Source organism: Drosophila bipectinata, chromosome XL (assembly GCF_030179905.1).
Source record: "Drosophila bipectinata strain 14024-0381.07 chromosome XL, DbipHiC1v2, whole genome shotgun sequence".
Lineage (NCBI taxonomy): Eukaryota > Metazoa > Arthropoda > Insecta > Diptera > Drosophilidae > Drosophila > Drosophila bipectinata.
In genome coordinates this window covers 13,332,030-13,347,139 of record NC_091734.1, presented here as the reverse complement: position 1 = coordinate 13,347,139, position 15,110 = coordinate 13,332,030, and the positions used below count along the sequence as shown (strand labels likewise).

Below are 15,110 nucleotides of genomic sequence, written 5' to 3'. Positions count from 1 at the left end.
GGATCCATCTCGCATAAAGTGCATTGCAAGAGAGAGAGAGAGCAGAGAGCTTTGGAAGCTGAGCGCGCACTGTGGGTGACTCTCCACCATTGCACTCTCTCTCTGCCCCGTGCCAAGGGCTTCCCTTAACAGTTACTCTGTTTCAACAATAGTTGTAATTTGATAAATTCGAGCTTCCCACGCTCTCCAGCCCTCCCCCAGTCCCCAAAATCGAAACATGTGTTCTGAAAACTCACCTTATTACAGTATTACATCCAAAAAATGAAACAAGTGCCAATAAAACATTTGTTGTTGATTTCCATTTATTTTCTGCTTGCTTTTTTGCTTTTTTTTTTTTAATCCACTCAACAGTTTTTCGTTCGTTCACAATAGTTGCATTTTTATATCAATTTTAATATTTAATATTTATTCCATAACATATGTATGTGTATTTGTTTGTGTGTATGTGTGTGTTTGTGTGTGGGGGTGTGAACCAATTTCATTTTCAATTATTTTACACTGGGTTTTCACGAAAAAAAAAATAATAATAGTCATAGTTATAGTTAAAAGCTAGAAACTAAAATTATAATTAAAATGCCTTTACTATTGAGCATTAATTGCTTTTTGCTGTTGTTGTTGGTGTTGTTGTTGTTGTGTGGTTGCAGTTGTTGGCTAGTATGCGTTGTTGTTGTTTGTATTTTCTTGTTGTTGTTGTTGTTTCGAGTTAGTTTAGTTAGTTCTTAGGGTTCTAGACATTATATTTGCATTATTGTTACTGTTTCGTTTCACTTCTGCATGGCTTTCTTAATTTTTATTTTTTTTTATTTCATTTCATTTCATTTGGTTGTTAAAAAAATTAAAAATAAAAGATTTGGGATATCTCTTGCTACAATCTTTAACTTGGCCTTAAGGATCGAAGAAGCAATTGTAGTAGAAGTGATCGTTTTTTTTTCACACTTTTCATGCCATATATTGCTTAATCATATATTTTTATATATAAAAATGGTTTCTTAATTTTTTTTTTTGTGTGTGTTTTTTGTTTTTGTATTTTTAGTGTTATTGTTAATTAATTAAAAAGCTAATTTCGATTGCTGGTGTGTCCTCAGACGACTGGCGGTTCGGTTCCTTCCAGGGACCCATCGTCACTAAACGAAAGTTTTTATGAAAAAAAATCAAAATATAAATCATAAAATAAAATAAAATAATAAATCATAATTATAAAATACTTTAAAAACACAAGTATTAAAAAGGGTACATTCTGTTGGCCAGTGCTGGTTAAAATAAGGATCTGCTAGTGTTGGTTAAGAGCCCTGCCAACTTGCTATTTCAGACTTTGTCTCAACTCGAAGAGCTTTCGATTCTCCCCATCGATCGGTATTACGTATTTTTTTGTATTTTTGTTTAAAAAAAAAAAGAATTGATTAAATATTTGTATACACTTATGATATATGTATATAGGGACTTTGTATAAACTCTTATATAATCGTTTATGGGGATACATGCGAGCACTGTACGTTTTAGGACCTGAATTTGGGGATTCCGTTTAAAGATTTACATTTAGCTAAAATAATTGAGAGATTTAGGTGAGATCGGTCAACAAATCGATAACCTTACAGTCCTGAAACGCACTGCACTCTATAATAGCTATCATATATATTTCAATATTCATAATATAATATATTTTTATATTTTTCGATAAAGCAGTTTAAGATTCGACTACAATGAGCTAGGGCTTCAGTATCGCAGGATCAGTGAGTGGGCATCAAGGATATGTATGTCCTATTTGGTATAGAGGGGATATGCCTATCTAACTAACTATATATAGATAGTTATTGTTACTGTTGTGATCATCGGTTAGCTGTAGAGAGTTGTGTGCCCTGAGCTTGACTCCGAAACGTGAACCATCCAAATAGTAGTGTCTAATGCTAGATATATAGTAAGATCTGTAACAATATGTTCCATTCCGGTGCTATCTAATTGACTATCCACGACGATGATGGAAAAAAAAACACGCGCTTAGTATCCTATAATAATATCCTTTAGGATCAGGCTTAATATTTAATCCGATTATCTATATTCTGCGGCTCTAACTATACTTTGTATATTATAACACTATATTCTGCAATGATATGGCACGATAATTCCAATTATAACACTCCCCATGACGTACTAGACTAGGTATAGCCAATGACATCCTTTCGATATGGAGATATGGAGAAGCTTATAGCTTTGAAGTGGATATTGCTGATATATGACATCCAAACAATACAACCGATATCTGAGAGCTAAGGTATAGGAAATGAACCTCTTAAAGAAGGGCTATCGATTGGTCCAACGAATCCCCAACAAGCTTAGCTGGGTGCTGGGAGCAGACACAGGGAGATCGATAGCCCCAGGGACAGGGAGACAACGGATCGATAGGCGGGACTGGTGGAAAATTCGCTTATTTTGGGACGCGGATAAAGGATGTGAACCGGCGGCGGTTGATCCAGTTCGTCAAAGAAACTAAGATCAGAACGTTCACCCAATTCCTGATGGACCAGACTAGAGGCATTCCACAGACTATAGATTCCAGATGGGCAGCATTACAGATAGAAGTCTAGATAGAATAGATATATATCATATTAGAGAAGGCTACTTACATGGGACAGGTGTTGACGTTGACCCCACTGATGGCCGAAGGACCCAGGTTGATTTGACCCGAGGCATCGCCCTCGACGACCACGATGCAACCGTTAAAGTTGTGCAAGAACCGTTCGCCCGTAAATTGTGCAATATTCGGAATGCCACCTAGGATTACCATCCAAATTAGATATAGAACACTATAAATAGATGGGAGGGACTTACCGATGAACACATGACCCGGCAGTTTCATCTCCTTCTTGGCAGTCGGTCGCGTTTCACCAGAATGCAGAATTCGATCGACCTCCAGGATGGCCGTATTCTCATTTCGCTTCACAATCACAATATGACGGTTGCCATCATCCACCCGGGTGTCACTGTTGCGGATCACCGCCTCCTCGCCATCGAGCCGGAGGTTGAACTCCACATAGCCATCGACCACGGCAAGGGCTATAAAGTCCTGTCCGGTGTATTCCACGCCAGCCTTCTGGCCCCACCATAACAGCAAGCCATTGGGCTCGGTGGTGGTGAAGACGACCACAGCGGAGGTGAACTGCTGCTCCACATCGGCATTGAACTGGTTGCGATTGATTTCCAGGTAGCCATTGCCGCGGAACGAGGCATTAAAGCCAATTTGGATGTCTGTCAAGGATATTTGTGGAGAGATTAGTTTCTATAACTCATCAGAAGATTAAGAGATACTCACGTTCTTGGCAGTGCTTGCCACTGAAGCCCACCAGGCAGGAGCAGACAGCCTCCTCGTCCTGTTCGCTGCAGCTGCCGCCATTCTCGCAGGGATCGTTGGCACATGGCGCCATGGCATAGGGCTCCAGTTCGCCACCGCTTCCGCCTCCGGATGGTGTTTCGACTGGCGATGGTGGCGGTGGTACGGGCAGGTCGTCCGCATCCTCACTAATCTCGTTCAGCTCGCCGCAGTTCTGGATGTTGGCCGCATCCGTGATGTCCGCCAGGAGCTTCACGGACCTCGTCGACTCGTACAGCCTTGAAATGCAGCCATCGAAGCCGTCTGTGATGTTCACATCCCGGTTGATCTTCACCGTGGCCCGATCGTAGCCGCCCACGAAGAGTGGCGTCTTCAGCGACAGAGTTCTGGCCGCGCCCGGAGCCTTGGCCTTGCGTTCTGGGGCATCGCCCACTCGCAGGATGCTCTCGCCCTGTCGGCGCAGCACCTCGATGCGGGTCCAGCGGTGCAGAGGCAGTGGCTCCGTCGAGCGCACCACCACCGGTTCCAGGCGAGCGGCCGTGTTGATGAGGAGCTCCACGTGACCGCCGCGCAGCACCAGAGCCAGATAGTCGCCGCTGGGCAGGCGCGACTCTGCCGCGTACAGGATCACGGAGTCGCGGAGGCTCGAAGGGCGCACGGAGAGGGTAACGTTCACCCGGGTGACACGAGGAGTTCTAGGGGGGAAGAGAGGAGGGAAGTTCAAGACAGAGCCCATAAAAGTATGCTATATTTTACAACTCACCCATAGGCCGCATAGCTGTTCCTCTTGAAGTTCAGGCTCTGCTCGTTCAGGTGCTCGATGTACTGGCAACGGTCACCTGTCCGGTTCAGAGGGCACAGGCACTCCATGTCCAGTTCCGTGTTCTCGCATCGGCCCGTGCCGCAGACTCCGGGCGTGCACTGGGTGCCCTCGACGGTGCAGTCCCTGCCCGTCCAGCCCGGCTGGCAGACACAGGTGTAGGCCTGCTCGGACTGGCTCTCCAGACACACACCTCCGTTGGAGCAGGGGCGCTGGGCGCAGGGGCGGCAGTCGGAGATGCCCTCCTTGAACTTGGCCTCGCGCATCAGCTCCACGGTGCGTCCCTGCAGCGTCAGCCGGCTGATGCAGCCGACGAATCCGGTCTGCTGGGTGACAGCATCGGCGGGCAGCAGCTCCCAGTTGGGCACTCCGCCCAGATACAGGTCCTCGATCAGGTCCAGTTGCGGGGTCTGGGATAGCGTGGGGAAGGCCACCGGATGCTGTTCGTCCACCTGGATGTATCCGTCGCGACGGGAGCGATGCACCCGAACTGTGTGCCACTCGTTGAGGGCCAGCGGCTCCTCCGCTCGCACCAGCAGCGGCTTGCCTCCGAAGTCGAAGCGGAACTCCGCATAGCGATCCTTCAGCGATAGGGCGATGTAGTCGCCGCTTCCACGCGTCTGGCCGTTGAAGAGGAGCAGGCCGTCGCCAGTCTCCGGCCGGAAGGTCAGCTCGAAGTTGAACTTGAAGGAGGAGTCGGGCAGGGTGGGGAAGCTCATGTAGCTGCGCGGCTCCTGGCGGAACTGGGGTATGGCGCCGGTCACCACCAGGATGCTGGGGAAGTCCACGGTCTCGCCATCCCGATAGGAAGCCGAGCAGATGTAGGTTCCGGCATCGTTGGCTTGAAGGCCGTCCAGGGATAGTTTGTTCTGGAAAGGAATGGTTCCAAGGATTAGAAAAAATCCAATACAGATCCAATCTCCGTGGTTACCTCGGTGAGACTGCGTCCGGGTTGGAGTTGTCCGTACTGGCGGGACCAGCGGTAGGTGGGCTGCCGGCTCTCGTCGGCTCCGCACTGCAGGTTCGCGTCTCCGCCGACGGGGGCATGGACGATCTTGGAGCTCTTCAGCTCATGGGGCTGGTCCTCCACATTCAGCTCGTAGCTGGTGGTGTAGAGTTCTCCCTCGTCCGTGCGGCACTTGCACACGTACTTGCCAGCATCGGCGGCGACGACCTCGTTGAAGATCAGCAGGTTACCCGCTTGCTGCAAGGATCCACAATCAGTAAAGGATTGGGGGGATGGATTCCAAGATAGAGACTCACCCTAACGTTGGGGCCAAGTGGAGCACCATCGGCCCTCTCCCAGACGACGTCCGTGTAGGTGTTCTCCGTAGAGGAGCACTCCACCTCGGTGGACTCGCCGGCATGGAGATTGGATGACTGCTGGTCCAGTTTCAGGCGGTAATCCCGGGGCGGTGTCCTTGTCGTCGGCGGCGGCAGGTAGGTGGGGATGTACGGAGACGGCGGAGGCTGCACGAGACTGCCGCCAGCTGCAATCACCCGGAACCAGGACACACACAGGACACAAGGCGACAAGGCGACAAGGACGAAGGATCGGATGGTCGGCGGTAACGATCACAAGAGAGCGACAATTCACAAGTGCAAGGTGCATGTATTCCGTTGTGTGTGTGTGTGTGTGAGAGTGTGTGCATGTGTGTGTTTGTATATATATGTGTGTGTCAGTGTGTGTGTGTTTGTGTTTGTATGGTGGAATGGTAATGGAAATAAGATAGTAAAAAATACACAGAGAGAGAAAAACAGTTAGCAATATTACAAGTCAAAAATGGAGAATCAGAAACAGAAAGAAGGCACTACTTATCGAATTAATCGATTATCGACTATATCGATTATAAAATTTCAATAAATATATCAGTTTTCGATAGAAAATCATTCATAATTCGATTCATATTGCCTTTGTGGTCATGTTTTTAGTTGTTTTGTTTTAGAATTTTGGGTTCCTAGTTAGACAATACATATAAGATATACGATATACGATATACACAGAGAGTAACAGATAGAGACAGATCTAGGGAGGGATCTAAGTGATTTGATTTTAAACCAAATATGGTTTTTTTAAGGTGAGGTGGAGCTACATTTACTCAATACTGGTATACTACTGGTTCGAATCACACAGAATACGTTTATATGTGAGGTTACGAATGGGGTTTGTTCTTTTTCATATCATCTTTTGGGGGGGTTTGAGTTCTACAAGTCTAATTATTTTTAGGTCTTAAGGGTTACCACTATAATTTCGCATGTTTTTTATCGGTTGGTTTTGGGTTTGAGCACAAATATATATGATCACAAATATACCATACAGACATAGAGTTCTATCGATACAACTACGGTTTTATACAAAATGGCGGTTACTTAACTATCGTTTATCGAATGAATGTTTATCTTTATGGGTGTGTGTGTGTGTGTTTGTGTGTGTAGTTCTGTTATTCACAATAATTTCGTTGAACTAACTTGTTAGTGACTGTTTAAAGCTAACCACATGCACCTTAACATTATTGTATTTCCATATAACCTGCTACGAGCTTTTGTTATCGGTTATCGGTTATTTTTACCGTTTCTTAGGTTATACATAGTTATAGATTCTAGAAGAGTTGCTTTGGTATCTTGGTGGGTTATATCTTTGGCTAGGCTACTGAAAAAACCCCTTGGAGTGCGTGCGTTGGCTACAATATCCATATGGTCTCGGCATTTGGTTCGTTGCTGGTGCTGGTTGATCGGTTATCGCTGGTCGGTTATCGATAATAGTTTTGCTTTTGAGTGCCAATTACAATCGTTCGGTGCACCCACGAGCATTAGATAGCAAGAGGAAAGTTTTGATAGAAAGTGGGTAAGAGGACTTGAAGGATATAGAGGGGCAGGATTGGGGAATTATAGAACAGAAACCAGGTCGGGGGTGTTTAGAGAGAAAAGATGAGGGACCAACCGAAGCTCCTTCCGGCTAGCTCTCCAAGATGACGCTTCCTCAGAGTCCTTCCGATCTGGCCCGGTTTCCGGTTCTTCTTCCAGCGCTTAAAGTTTCCCGATCCCTTCTCCGTCCGGGATCCACCCGACTTGCCGCCAACGATGCAATTGAACTCATCCGAGTGATCCGTACAGTCGTAGATGCCGTCACACACCATGCTGGCCTTGACACAGGTGTGCGGATGGGAGACGCACTTGAAGTCCGTGGGCTGGCAGGCGTAGGACACGATCGAGGGTCGTGGTGGGGTCGCCGACTTGCCCGACGACAGCTTGTTGCTACTACTACTGCTCTTGAAGTCTGATTTATGGTTTTATTTTTTCCCATTTTATATATATTTTTTTTTGATTATTTTCATTCATGGTTCGGTATAGTAAAAAACAACGATTAGCATATAATCTGGCACTCCTGAAGCCCTTTGGGTTAATAATAATACTCAATAGCTCCAATAACCAATACTATTATATATTAGGAGATCTTAAGGGTATCTGTTAACTATATATTCGGGTTCGGGTTATATTAGAGTACCAGGCATGCCAGGGGAGTTGTGCTCTTCTAAATGGCGGGGCGGGATTTTGTACAAAGTATTCTTTTATTTGTGTTTTGGTTTTAATTAACAAATTTCTAGGACTCTAGGGTTAGGCAGTAAATAATACAGTTTCAAAAAAGATCATTAGTTTAATAATAATTTAAAAAAAAATAAAACAAATATAAAAAAAAAAACAAGGGGTTATACATCTTTGAAGTCTCAGTAAGCGCATATATAACCCCTTAAAACCAAAAATATATATCAAATAATAATAATAATGAAATAAAAGGTTATTTAAACTCAAGGATCGCTGCTCGTGGAACTTAGAACTAGATTTGATTTAGATGGGGCCGCCTCGGGGGCTGAAACGCACCACAAATATACAAAACCATGCAGGGCGTGTCTTTCGGGCTGAAGCCGCTCAGCCGATTCATATTAATTCCTAGAGTGTAGTAGTAGTCGTAGTTTCGTTGTTGCGATGGGTTGTTTTTTTTTCAGTGTTTTTTTGTTTTTTTTTAGCACCATACAATATGTTTGTGTTTTGTGTTTAATATTTTGTTTTTTTTTTTTTTGTTTGTATAAAAACCATAAAAACAGTGTTTCAAGTCAATTCAAATTCAAAAAGTAAAAAATTTTGTAAAAAAACAATAATTTTTTTTTTTCAACACAAGCGCACATGTAAAAAAGTGGAAGAGAGAGAGAGAGAGAAAAGCGTGAGAGAGAAAGAAATAAATATGAAATTAATTAAAGTGTTTTCTGTTTTTTTTTTTAAATCAAAAGTCTAGAAAAATAAATATATAACTCTTTAATTTTTCGATCCCTAACTGATTTTAACTGATTCTGAAACCTGAAAACAATTATTTACATATTAATTGTGCTTGATTTGTTTAATTTTTTTTGCAGTGTAGGTGCGTAGTTTGAAGAGAGAATTCAAAGCTTGTCTTCACTGCTCACAAAGCCAATTAGAAAACCCATCATTTTTTTTTCTCAGTGGAAACAAACTATTAAAATCAGAGACTGTGCAGTGCTTAAATTTAAAATATAATGACTTGGTATAACACTTATTGAGACACACAAAAACACAAACAATTGGTAACCAAAAACCATAAATGATAAATAATTTAAATATATATGTATATATAATAAAACATACACCGGGAGAAACAGTCAATAGTAAGCTAAAAGTAACAGCCAGCACCAAATGAGGGGTTTAGGGTGTTAATTTAAGAAAATAAAAACAGGAAAGCCAAACTCGGTGAACCAAAGTTTTTCTCAAAAAAAAGTTCTAGAATATATATATTTTTTTTAAATATTAATCTTGATTCTAGAACTCTCTTTTTTTTTTGAAATAAAAAGAATATATTACAATTGTTTGCTTTACACGTTTCGTAGTGCAAGTAGTTTTTAATGTTAATATTATATTTTATTTCTCACTTTTAGTGGATGTACTTAAAGTTATCGTATTAGAAATGTTTGTTTGGCAGCCATTTTGGTAAGCTTAAGATTTATCAAGTTTAAAAAATGGTCGTACATATATAGCATATATACTATATATAGAGAGTGCGCTTAGGTTTCTAAAAAAATTTCAAATTGTTTACAAAAAAAAAAAATGAATGAAAATTGAAAATTAGTTTTTTTTTTTTAGACAGATTCGGACTTTGTCGGCATGCAGTGACTGTACACATGGTGGAAGGTATTTTATTTTTATGGCGGCAACTGTACATAATCAAGAGCTTCGCCATTTTTGGCTCCATCACCAAAGTATTAATTTTTATATTTTTTATTGTCTGGCATTTAATTTTTTTTGTTTTTTTTTTGTTATATACAGTGTGTGATCGTTGTACCCTGCAACCGCTCCCTACAGTACGTAACATACATATACGAACATTTGTTTTGGCCCCCCCCCCCCCTGTACAGTATGACAATATCCGTTTTGCGTATATTTACAGATTTTTGGTTGTTTAGTTCATCCACTTTAGGGTTTTCTGGATTGTGGAATGTAGTATATCTTATGGCCGGTTACGAGTACATTGATGTAATTATATATATATATATATAGTATGTATATTGTTTTGTATATATAAGGAGACGTATTCATTCATATATGTTTTGTTTGAAAAGTGGAGTGGTGGGGGGGAATTAGTAAAATCAGCGAACGATCAAACCTGCTTAACAAAAGCCTAATCCTTGACATTAAACTTGATAATTCTTCCTTCATTAATCTTAAAAATATCATATTATTTTTCTGGAATTTTTTTTTTTTTGTGATTTTTTTCTTCTTATAAATTTTTTTTTACTTTCTCGTTATGCTCGGGTGTGTTGGCCTATCAAGGATATATTTTTTTTTTGGGGAAAGTTTCGGGGTTGTGGATATAGGAGATAAAGTTAACTGCTGCGGATCCGGATCCGGATCCGGCTCCACCTCTGAGCTGGAGCTGATCAGGCTAACACCGGGGGGTGGCGATTACTCACTTATGACTTGCAAGTCGACGTAGGTCGGTGGCAGGTGCTGCCTGCTGGCCAGGTCGTAGGTGTTGCAGATGTAGCGGCCCTGATCCTCCGGCCGGAGGGCGGTCAGTACCAGCACCTGGCTGTTGGGGTGGGCGCCGCGCGGCAATTCGCTTCCGTCCTCACGGTACCATTGGAACTGTATTTGGTCAAAGGTCAAAGGGCGTGTCAGGCTTAAGGTAGTTACTTGTGGGGGGTATTCAGTCAGTCTGTCATAAGTCGTCCTTAAACTCTATCATATCCCTGCCCACATCTTGTAGAAAAGAGAAGATCTGACCACTCACCTGAACATTGTTGCGAACTTCACCGTAGGCTGTGGTGGCACTGCAGCTCAGTTTGATGCTGTCGCCCTCGGGGTGCTGATGGACCTGCGTATGGGGCACCGGCTTGAAGATCGTCGGCTGCTTGACCACCACCTGGGCGGTCTTGGTAGTGTTGCCGTACTGGTTAGAGGCAGTGCATCGATAGCCGCCGGCATCTGCCGGTGCAATGGAAATGAAGTGAAGGACAGTGCCGTCGATCTGTACGGTGTTCGATAGTGGCCGGTTGTTGTCGGTGGCCCAGTAGATGTCCTCCTTGCGGGCATTCTTCACCTGACAGTCGATATATAGGTGGCTACCGGTCTCCACACTGCGCGGTATCTGCGGATAGAACACGATCTCGGGCAGGGGCAGGTACACCACCTCCCGCACCACATACGTTTCAACGCGGCCGTAGGGGTCGAGTCCGTTGCATCGGTACTGGCCGAGGTTCTCCTGCTGGACGTAAATGATCTCGAGTTTGTTCTGATTGATGAAGGCGTTGGAGGGCAGGGCGGTGCCGTCGGCGCGCTCCCACTGCGGGGTCAGGTGGTCGGAGATGTTGCAGGTGAGGGTGATGTTGGTGCCGAAGCTGGTGGGGAGTCGGAGTTGGCTGCCCTCGTAGGATCCTTGTGGGTCGTAGGGCCTTGGCGGCGGTTCGTAGGTGTCCGAGTCGGGATCGCCTATTCCGATGTCACCACGCTTGGGGCGAACGTCCACGCGAATGGTGGCCTGGTCGGTGTCGGCCTCGTTTTTTCCGGTGCAAGTATAGAATCCAGCATCGGCCTGGGTAACGCGATAGATCCTCAGGTAGGCGGTGTTGCTGGCAGGATCCTGTTGGTTGCGAACGTTCTTCAGGACGTTGGGCTGGCTCCACTCGACCACGGGACTGGGATAGCCGCTGCCCACGCAGGTCAGCTGGAGCTCATCGCCCTCGGTGAGGCTAATGACATTGTTGCTGGGCGTGATCTGAACAATTGGTCGCTCAATGATGCGGATGTTGGCAACACCACTGGCCTCGCCCACTTCGTTCTTGGCCACGCACTGATAGTCCCCAGCATCCGACACGAGAACATCATTGATCCTGTCCGCAAACAAAAGGATAATCAGTAAGTCTTGAGGGAGGTGGAAGGATATATGTATGTAGGTACTTACACGACATAGCCAGGAGCCTCGGCCTTGTGGCGCGGCGATAGGGGTACTCCGTCAACGCGCACCCATTCCACTTGGGGCTGGGGTATGCCAAAGGCGGTACAGTAGAGCGCCACCTGGCCGCCCACCGTCTGGGTCTGCTGGGGCAGATCTATCTTAACGCTCGGCGCCTCCCGAGCTGCAAGCAAGCAAACGATGGTGGTGGCACCGATTAGTATTAGGATCAGACTGTGCGGACCTATCTTATTACCGACTCCACTCTTGTGCACTTGCATGGCAAACGTTTAGTTAAGTTTTTTTTTTAAATTATGTTTAAAATTATGTTTAAAATTAATTGAAAAAAATAATCAGTGTGTGTGTGTGTCAGGGAGAGAGACAACAACAGGACGAGATAGAGCAAGAAGTATGGTTAGCTAAGAGAACTCTACTACTGAGAGGCACGTCTTCTAAGACTTGGATCCTGGACCTACTAAGACTTACGTTCAATGTCGATATAGGTGCTGGACTGATCGGAGCCATTGGCGTTCTCGGCAATACAGGTGTAGAGACCAATGTTCTCCTGGCGGGCACCGTAGATGGTCAGGATGTTGCCGCTGATGCGGACGTTGTTGGCCAGCTGGGCATGCACCTTGGTCCACTTGATGGAGGGATAGGGTGTGCCGTTGGCCTCGCAGGTGATACTGTGGTCGCGTCCTTGGAAAATGAGGATCTGTTGCTGCAACGGCGTAATCACGGGACTAGCTCTGTGGGATGCAAGGAATGAGTTTCAAGAAGGCCCTTCAAGAGTGTCCACCCGACATACCCATCATCGATTGGCGGCTGGTCGCGGCTCTCGATATTGACGCGAGCATCCACGGTGAAGTTGCGACGAGTGCGAGGATCATAGGCCAAGCAGGTGTAGATGCCCGAGTCCCGGGCAGTGGCGTCCCTCACCTCCAGGTAGTTGTCGTTGACGATGACGTTGCGGGCTCCGGACGAGCTGAGCGGATAGCCGTCGTGGTTCCAATCGTAGCGCAGGCGGGCGTCGCTCGTGGAGGAGCACGTCAGCCGGATGGTTTCGCCAGCCACGCCGTTGAACTCCTCCGGGGTGATGTACAAGCGATCGGGGGCCGGAGGTGGATGCGGGGCGTTGCTCTGGACATAGACATGGACGTACTTCTCGTCGCGGCTCAGCTCGTTGTCGGCCTGGCAGCGGTAGCGTCCCTCGTCCGACTTCCTGGGCGAATCGAAGATCAGTCGGTTGCCCTGAGTGCGGGTGCTGTAGGCATCGGCCTGGCCATCCACACGCGTCCAGGTGATGGTCGGCGTGGGATTGCCCTCCACCTCGCAGATGATCTGGTTGGTCTGGTACTCCTCGAAGGTCACGGTCTGGGGCAGGCTAACAACCTGGGCCGGAGAGCGTTGGTCGTGGGCTGTGTGGGGGGAGAGAATATAGTATCATTAGAGGGATAATGCATATCCTTAGCCATAGGGATCTATCTTATACCGTATCTAGCCAACATGGCTTTGGCATATCCTTTAAATGCCGCATTTTTAAAAAGGTTTCAAGGTGAATTTTAAAGAAGGATTCAAAAAAAAAGGATCTAAGTTGAAAGACTTACTGGAAATGGTGATGGAAACGGTGTCCTCGAAGACTCGTGCAGTCTCGTTGTTGACGGCCTGACAGATGTAGACACCAGAGTCATGGATCTGCAGGTTGTGGAGGTAAAGATCTCCGCCATCCACTTCGGCTCCCAGGGGCAGGCGACTGTTCTGCTTGTACCAGTTAACAAACACAGGGGCCTAAAGGACATTTCAAAGGATATTTAGTATTTAGTAGAGGATGATGAAGCTGTTGTCTTCCATGATATCTTACATTGCTCCAGCGCATGTAACCACTGCAAGTGAGAGTCAAGGAGCCTCCGACCGGGATAATGGTGATCTGGGGCTTGGCAATCGACACAATGATCTGGGTGTGGACGGGGTCTTCTACGTCCGGCGAGCGAGTCGTACCCGAGTAGTCATCGTCATTGTTGTCTATTGGTGAGCAACAGGGCGAGATAGAGATTATTCAGCGGAGAGTCGACAGCCCCCACGGAACAGGTGTGTGTGTGAGTACGGTGTATAATAGTTGTGGTGGGGGGTTAGTGACACTGGTTGCGGTTTAATGAAGATTCTCCGGAGATCCTCGGAGGACTCGGAGGTCAAAGTTTAGGCAACGGACTACGGAGGCAGAGTCAGGTTCTGGATTCTGGATGGATCTCCAGAAAGGGGGGTTAGGCCACACGGTAGGAGGTGAACAAATATACAAATTATTTGAAAAGAGTCAGTGCGTTTCAGAACCCTTAAGGTCTATCGAAATAATCGATATATATCGGTGAACAAATTTGTACAAAGACATCATTGGAAAAATGACTGGAATATCATACATTTTAAAGTAAAAACATTAAGCATGCAATTGTTAATAAAAGTATTTATCGAAACTATCGATTTATCGATTTCAAAAGAGTTAGTACTGGTAACAGCCCTTTCTACAGTGCTTATGGTTATGAAACGCACTACCCAGAGCTTAACAGAGCAACAGGTTTAGGACCTAAGACCGCAGGTTCTATGGAGTTAGTATCTCTAAGGTTCTAAAGGTAGGGCCTAGATCTACTTGAGCCAACTATCTTGTGGCTTTGTAGGTCTTAACTTAGGCTGTAAATAATTGAAACGCAGAAGGTCAGAGATCATAAGCTCAAATACGGCTTCCGGTACACAGAAAACAAATAGTAACAACTACTAATATATAGTATATATAACTAAGACACATATTATCTAAGTGGGTTTTTAGATCACCGGAAGATCAGAGACACAGGTTTAGAGAGTGGTAGAGGTAGAGAGCTAACCCGGTTAAAGGATTCTTGTTCGATTGGTCTACGTTTTTTTTGGTTATAGATCACATATAGATACGAGTTAAGTTCGCGCTACACACACAGAGACACACATCTTTATACACAGATCTATGAAAAAAACTGGGTGGGTTTGGGAAATAGTTCTATTAGAGTTCTATAGTTCTAGAGTTTTAGGTAGTGCTGATACTTTTTTTGTAACGTTTGTGTGTGTGAGAGACTTGAGATTGTCAAGAGAGAGATATAGAAAAAGAGAGAGAAAAAAAAAGGTATATCGTGGTGGGATCAGTAGATCAGTAGTGGATCAGTGGATCGGTTTCGGATGGAGTGTCTGGAGCGAACCTCGCGAACGACAGCCGGAGCGCAGCTTGGTTATATTTCCTATGATTCTGTTGCCCTTAATTATCTGGAGGGTGTCATTATACGAGATTGTCTCGTTGGGCGCGATATCGAACTGAAAGCCGTTGCAACAGAATCCCCTGCTTATATCACATATCTTGGGCGGTTCTTCGTTAATGGGCGATGTGTCTAGAATGTGGATGGATGGAGGGATGTTTGTTGGTTCATTTCGTAATTCGTATTTCTCGACATTTTGTTTCGTAATCGCATTTTCAGTTAAAATTTAGGTTT

The 15,110-nt window shown here is 45.2% G+C and overlaps 1 protein-coding gene across 26 annotated transcripts in view; it reads right to left on the bottom strand.

Moving 5' to 3' along the window:
• Window positions 1-284: 284 nt before the first annotated feature.
• Window positions 285-15,110, bottom strand: part of trol (terribly reduced optic lobes) — a 79,903-nt gene continuing 65,077 nt past the window's right edge. For 23 of the 26 annotated variants that reach the window (XM_070276595.1, XM_070276593.1, XM_070276601.1 and 20 more), the window contains 15 exons: window positions 13,466-13,626; window positions 13,212-13,392; window positions 12,413-13,022; window positions 12,091-12,353; window positions 11,614-11,788; window positions 10,444-11,542; window positions 10,124-10,298; window positions 8,025-8,093; window positions 5,409-5,635; window positions 5,077-5,349; window positions 4,089-5,014; window positions 3,308-4,020; window positions 2,827-3,243; window positions 2,622-2,769; window positions 285-1,124 (listed from right to left, as the gene is read on the bottom strand). In XM_070276595.1, the coding sequence (XP_070132696.1) occupies window positions 1,082-1,124; window positions 2,622-2,769; window positions 2,827-3,243; window positions 3,308-4,020; window positions 4,089-5,014; window positions 5,077-5,349; window positions 5,409-5,635; window positions 8,025-8,093; window positions 10,124-10,298; window positions 10,444-11,542; window positions 11,614-11,788; window positions 12,091-12,353; window positions 12,413-13,022; window positions 13,212-13,392; window positions 13,466-13,626 (5,480 nt within the window). In that variant the 3' untranslated portion in view covers window positions 285-1,081. Of the gene's footprint in view, window positions 1,125-2,621; window positions 2,770-2,826; window positions 3,244-3,307; window positions 4,021-4,088; window positions 5,015-5,076; window positions 5,350-5,408; window positions 5,636-8,024; window positions 8,094-10,123; window positions 10,299-10,443; window positions 11,543-11,613; window positions 11,789-12,090; window positions 12,354-12,412; window positions 13,023-13,211; window positions 13,393-13,465; window positions 13,627-15,110 lie in introns of those variants that run through there. The other 3 variants (XM_070276604.1, XM_070276687.1, XM_070276670.1) reach the window with 2 other exon arrangements.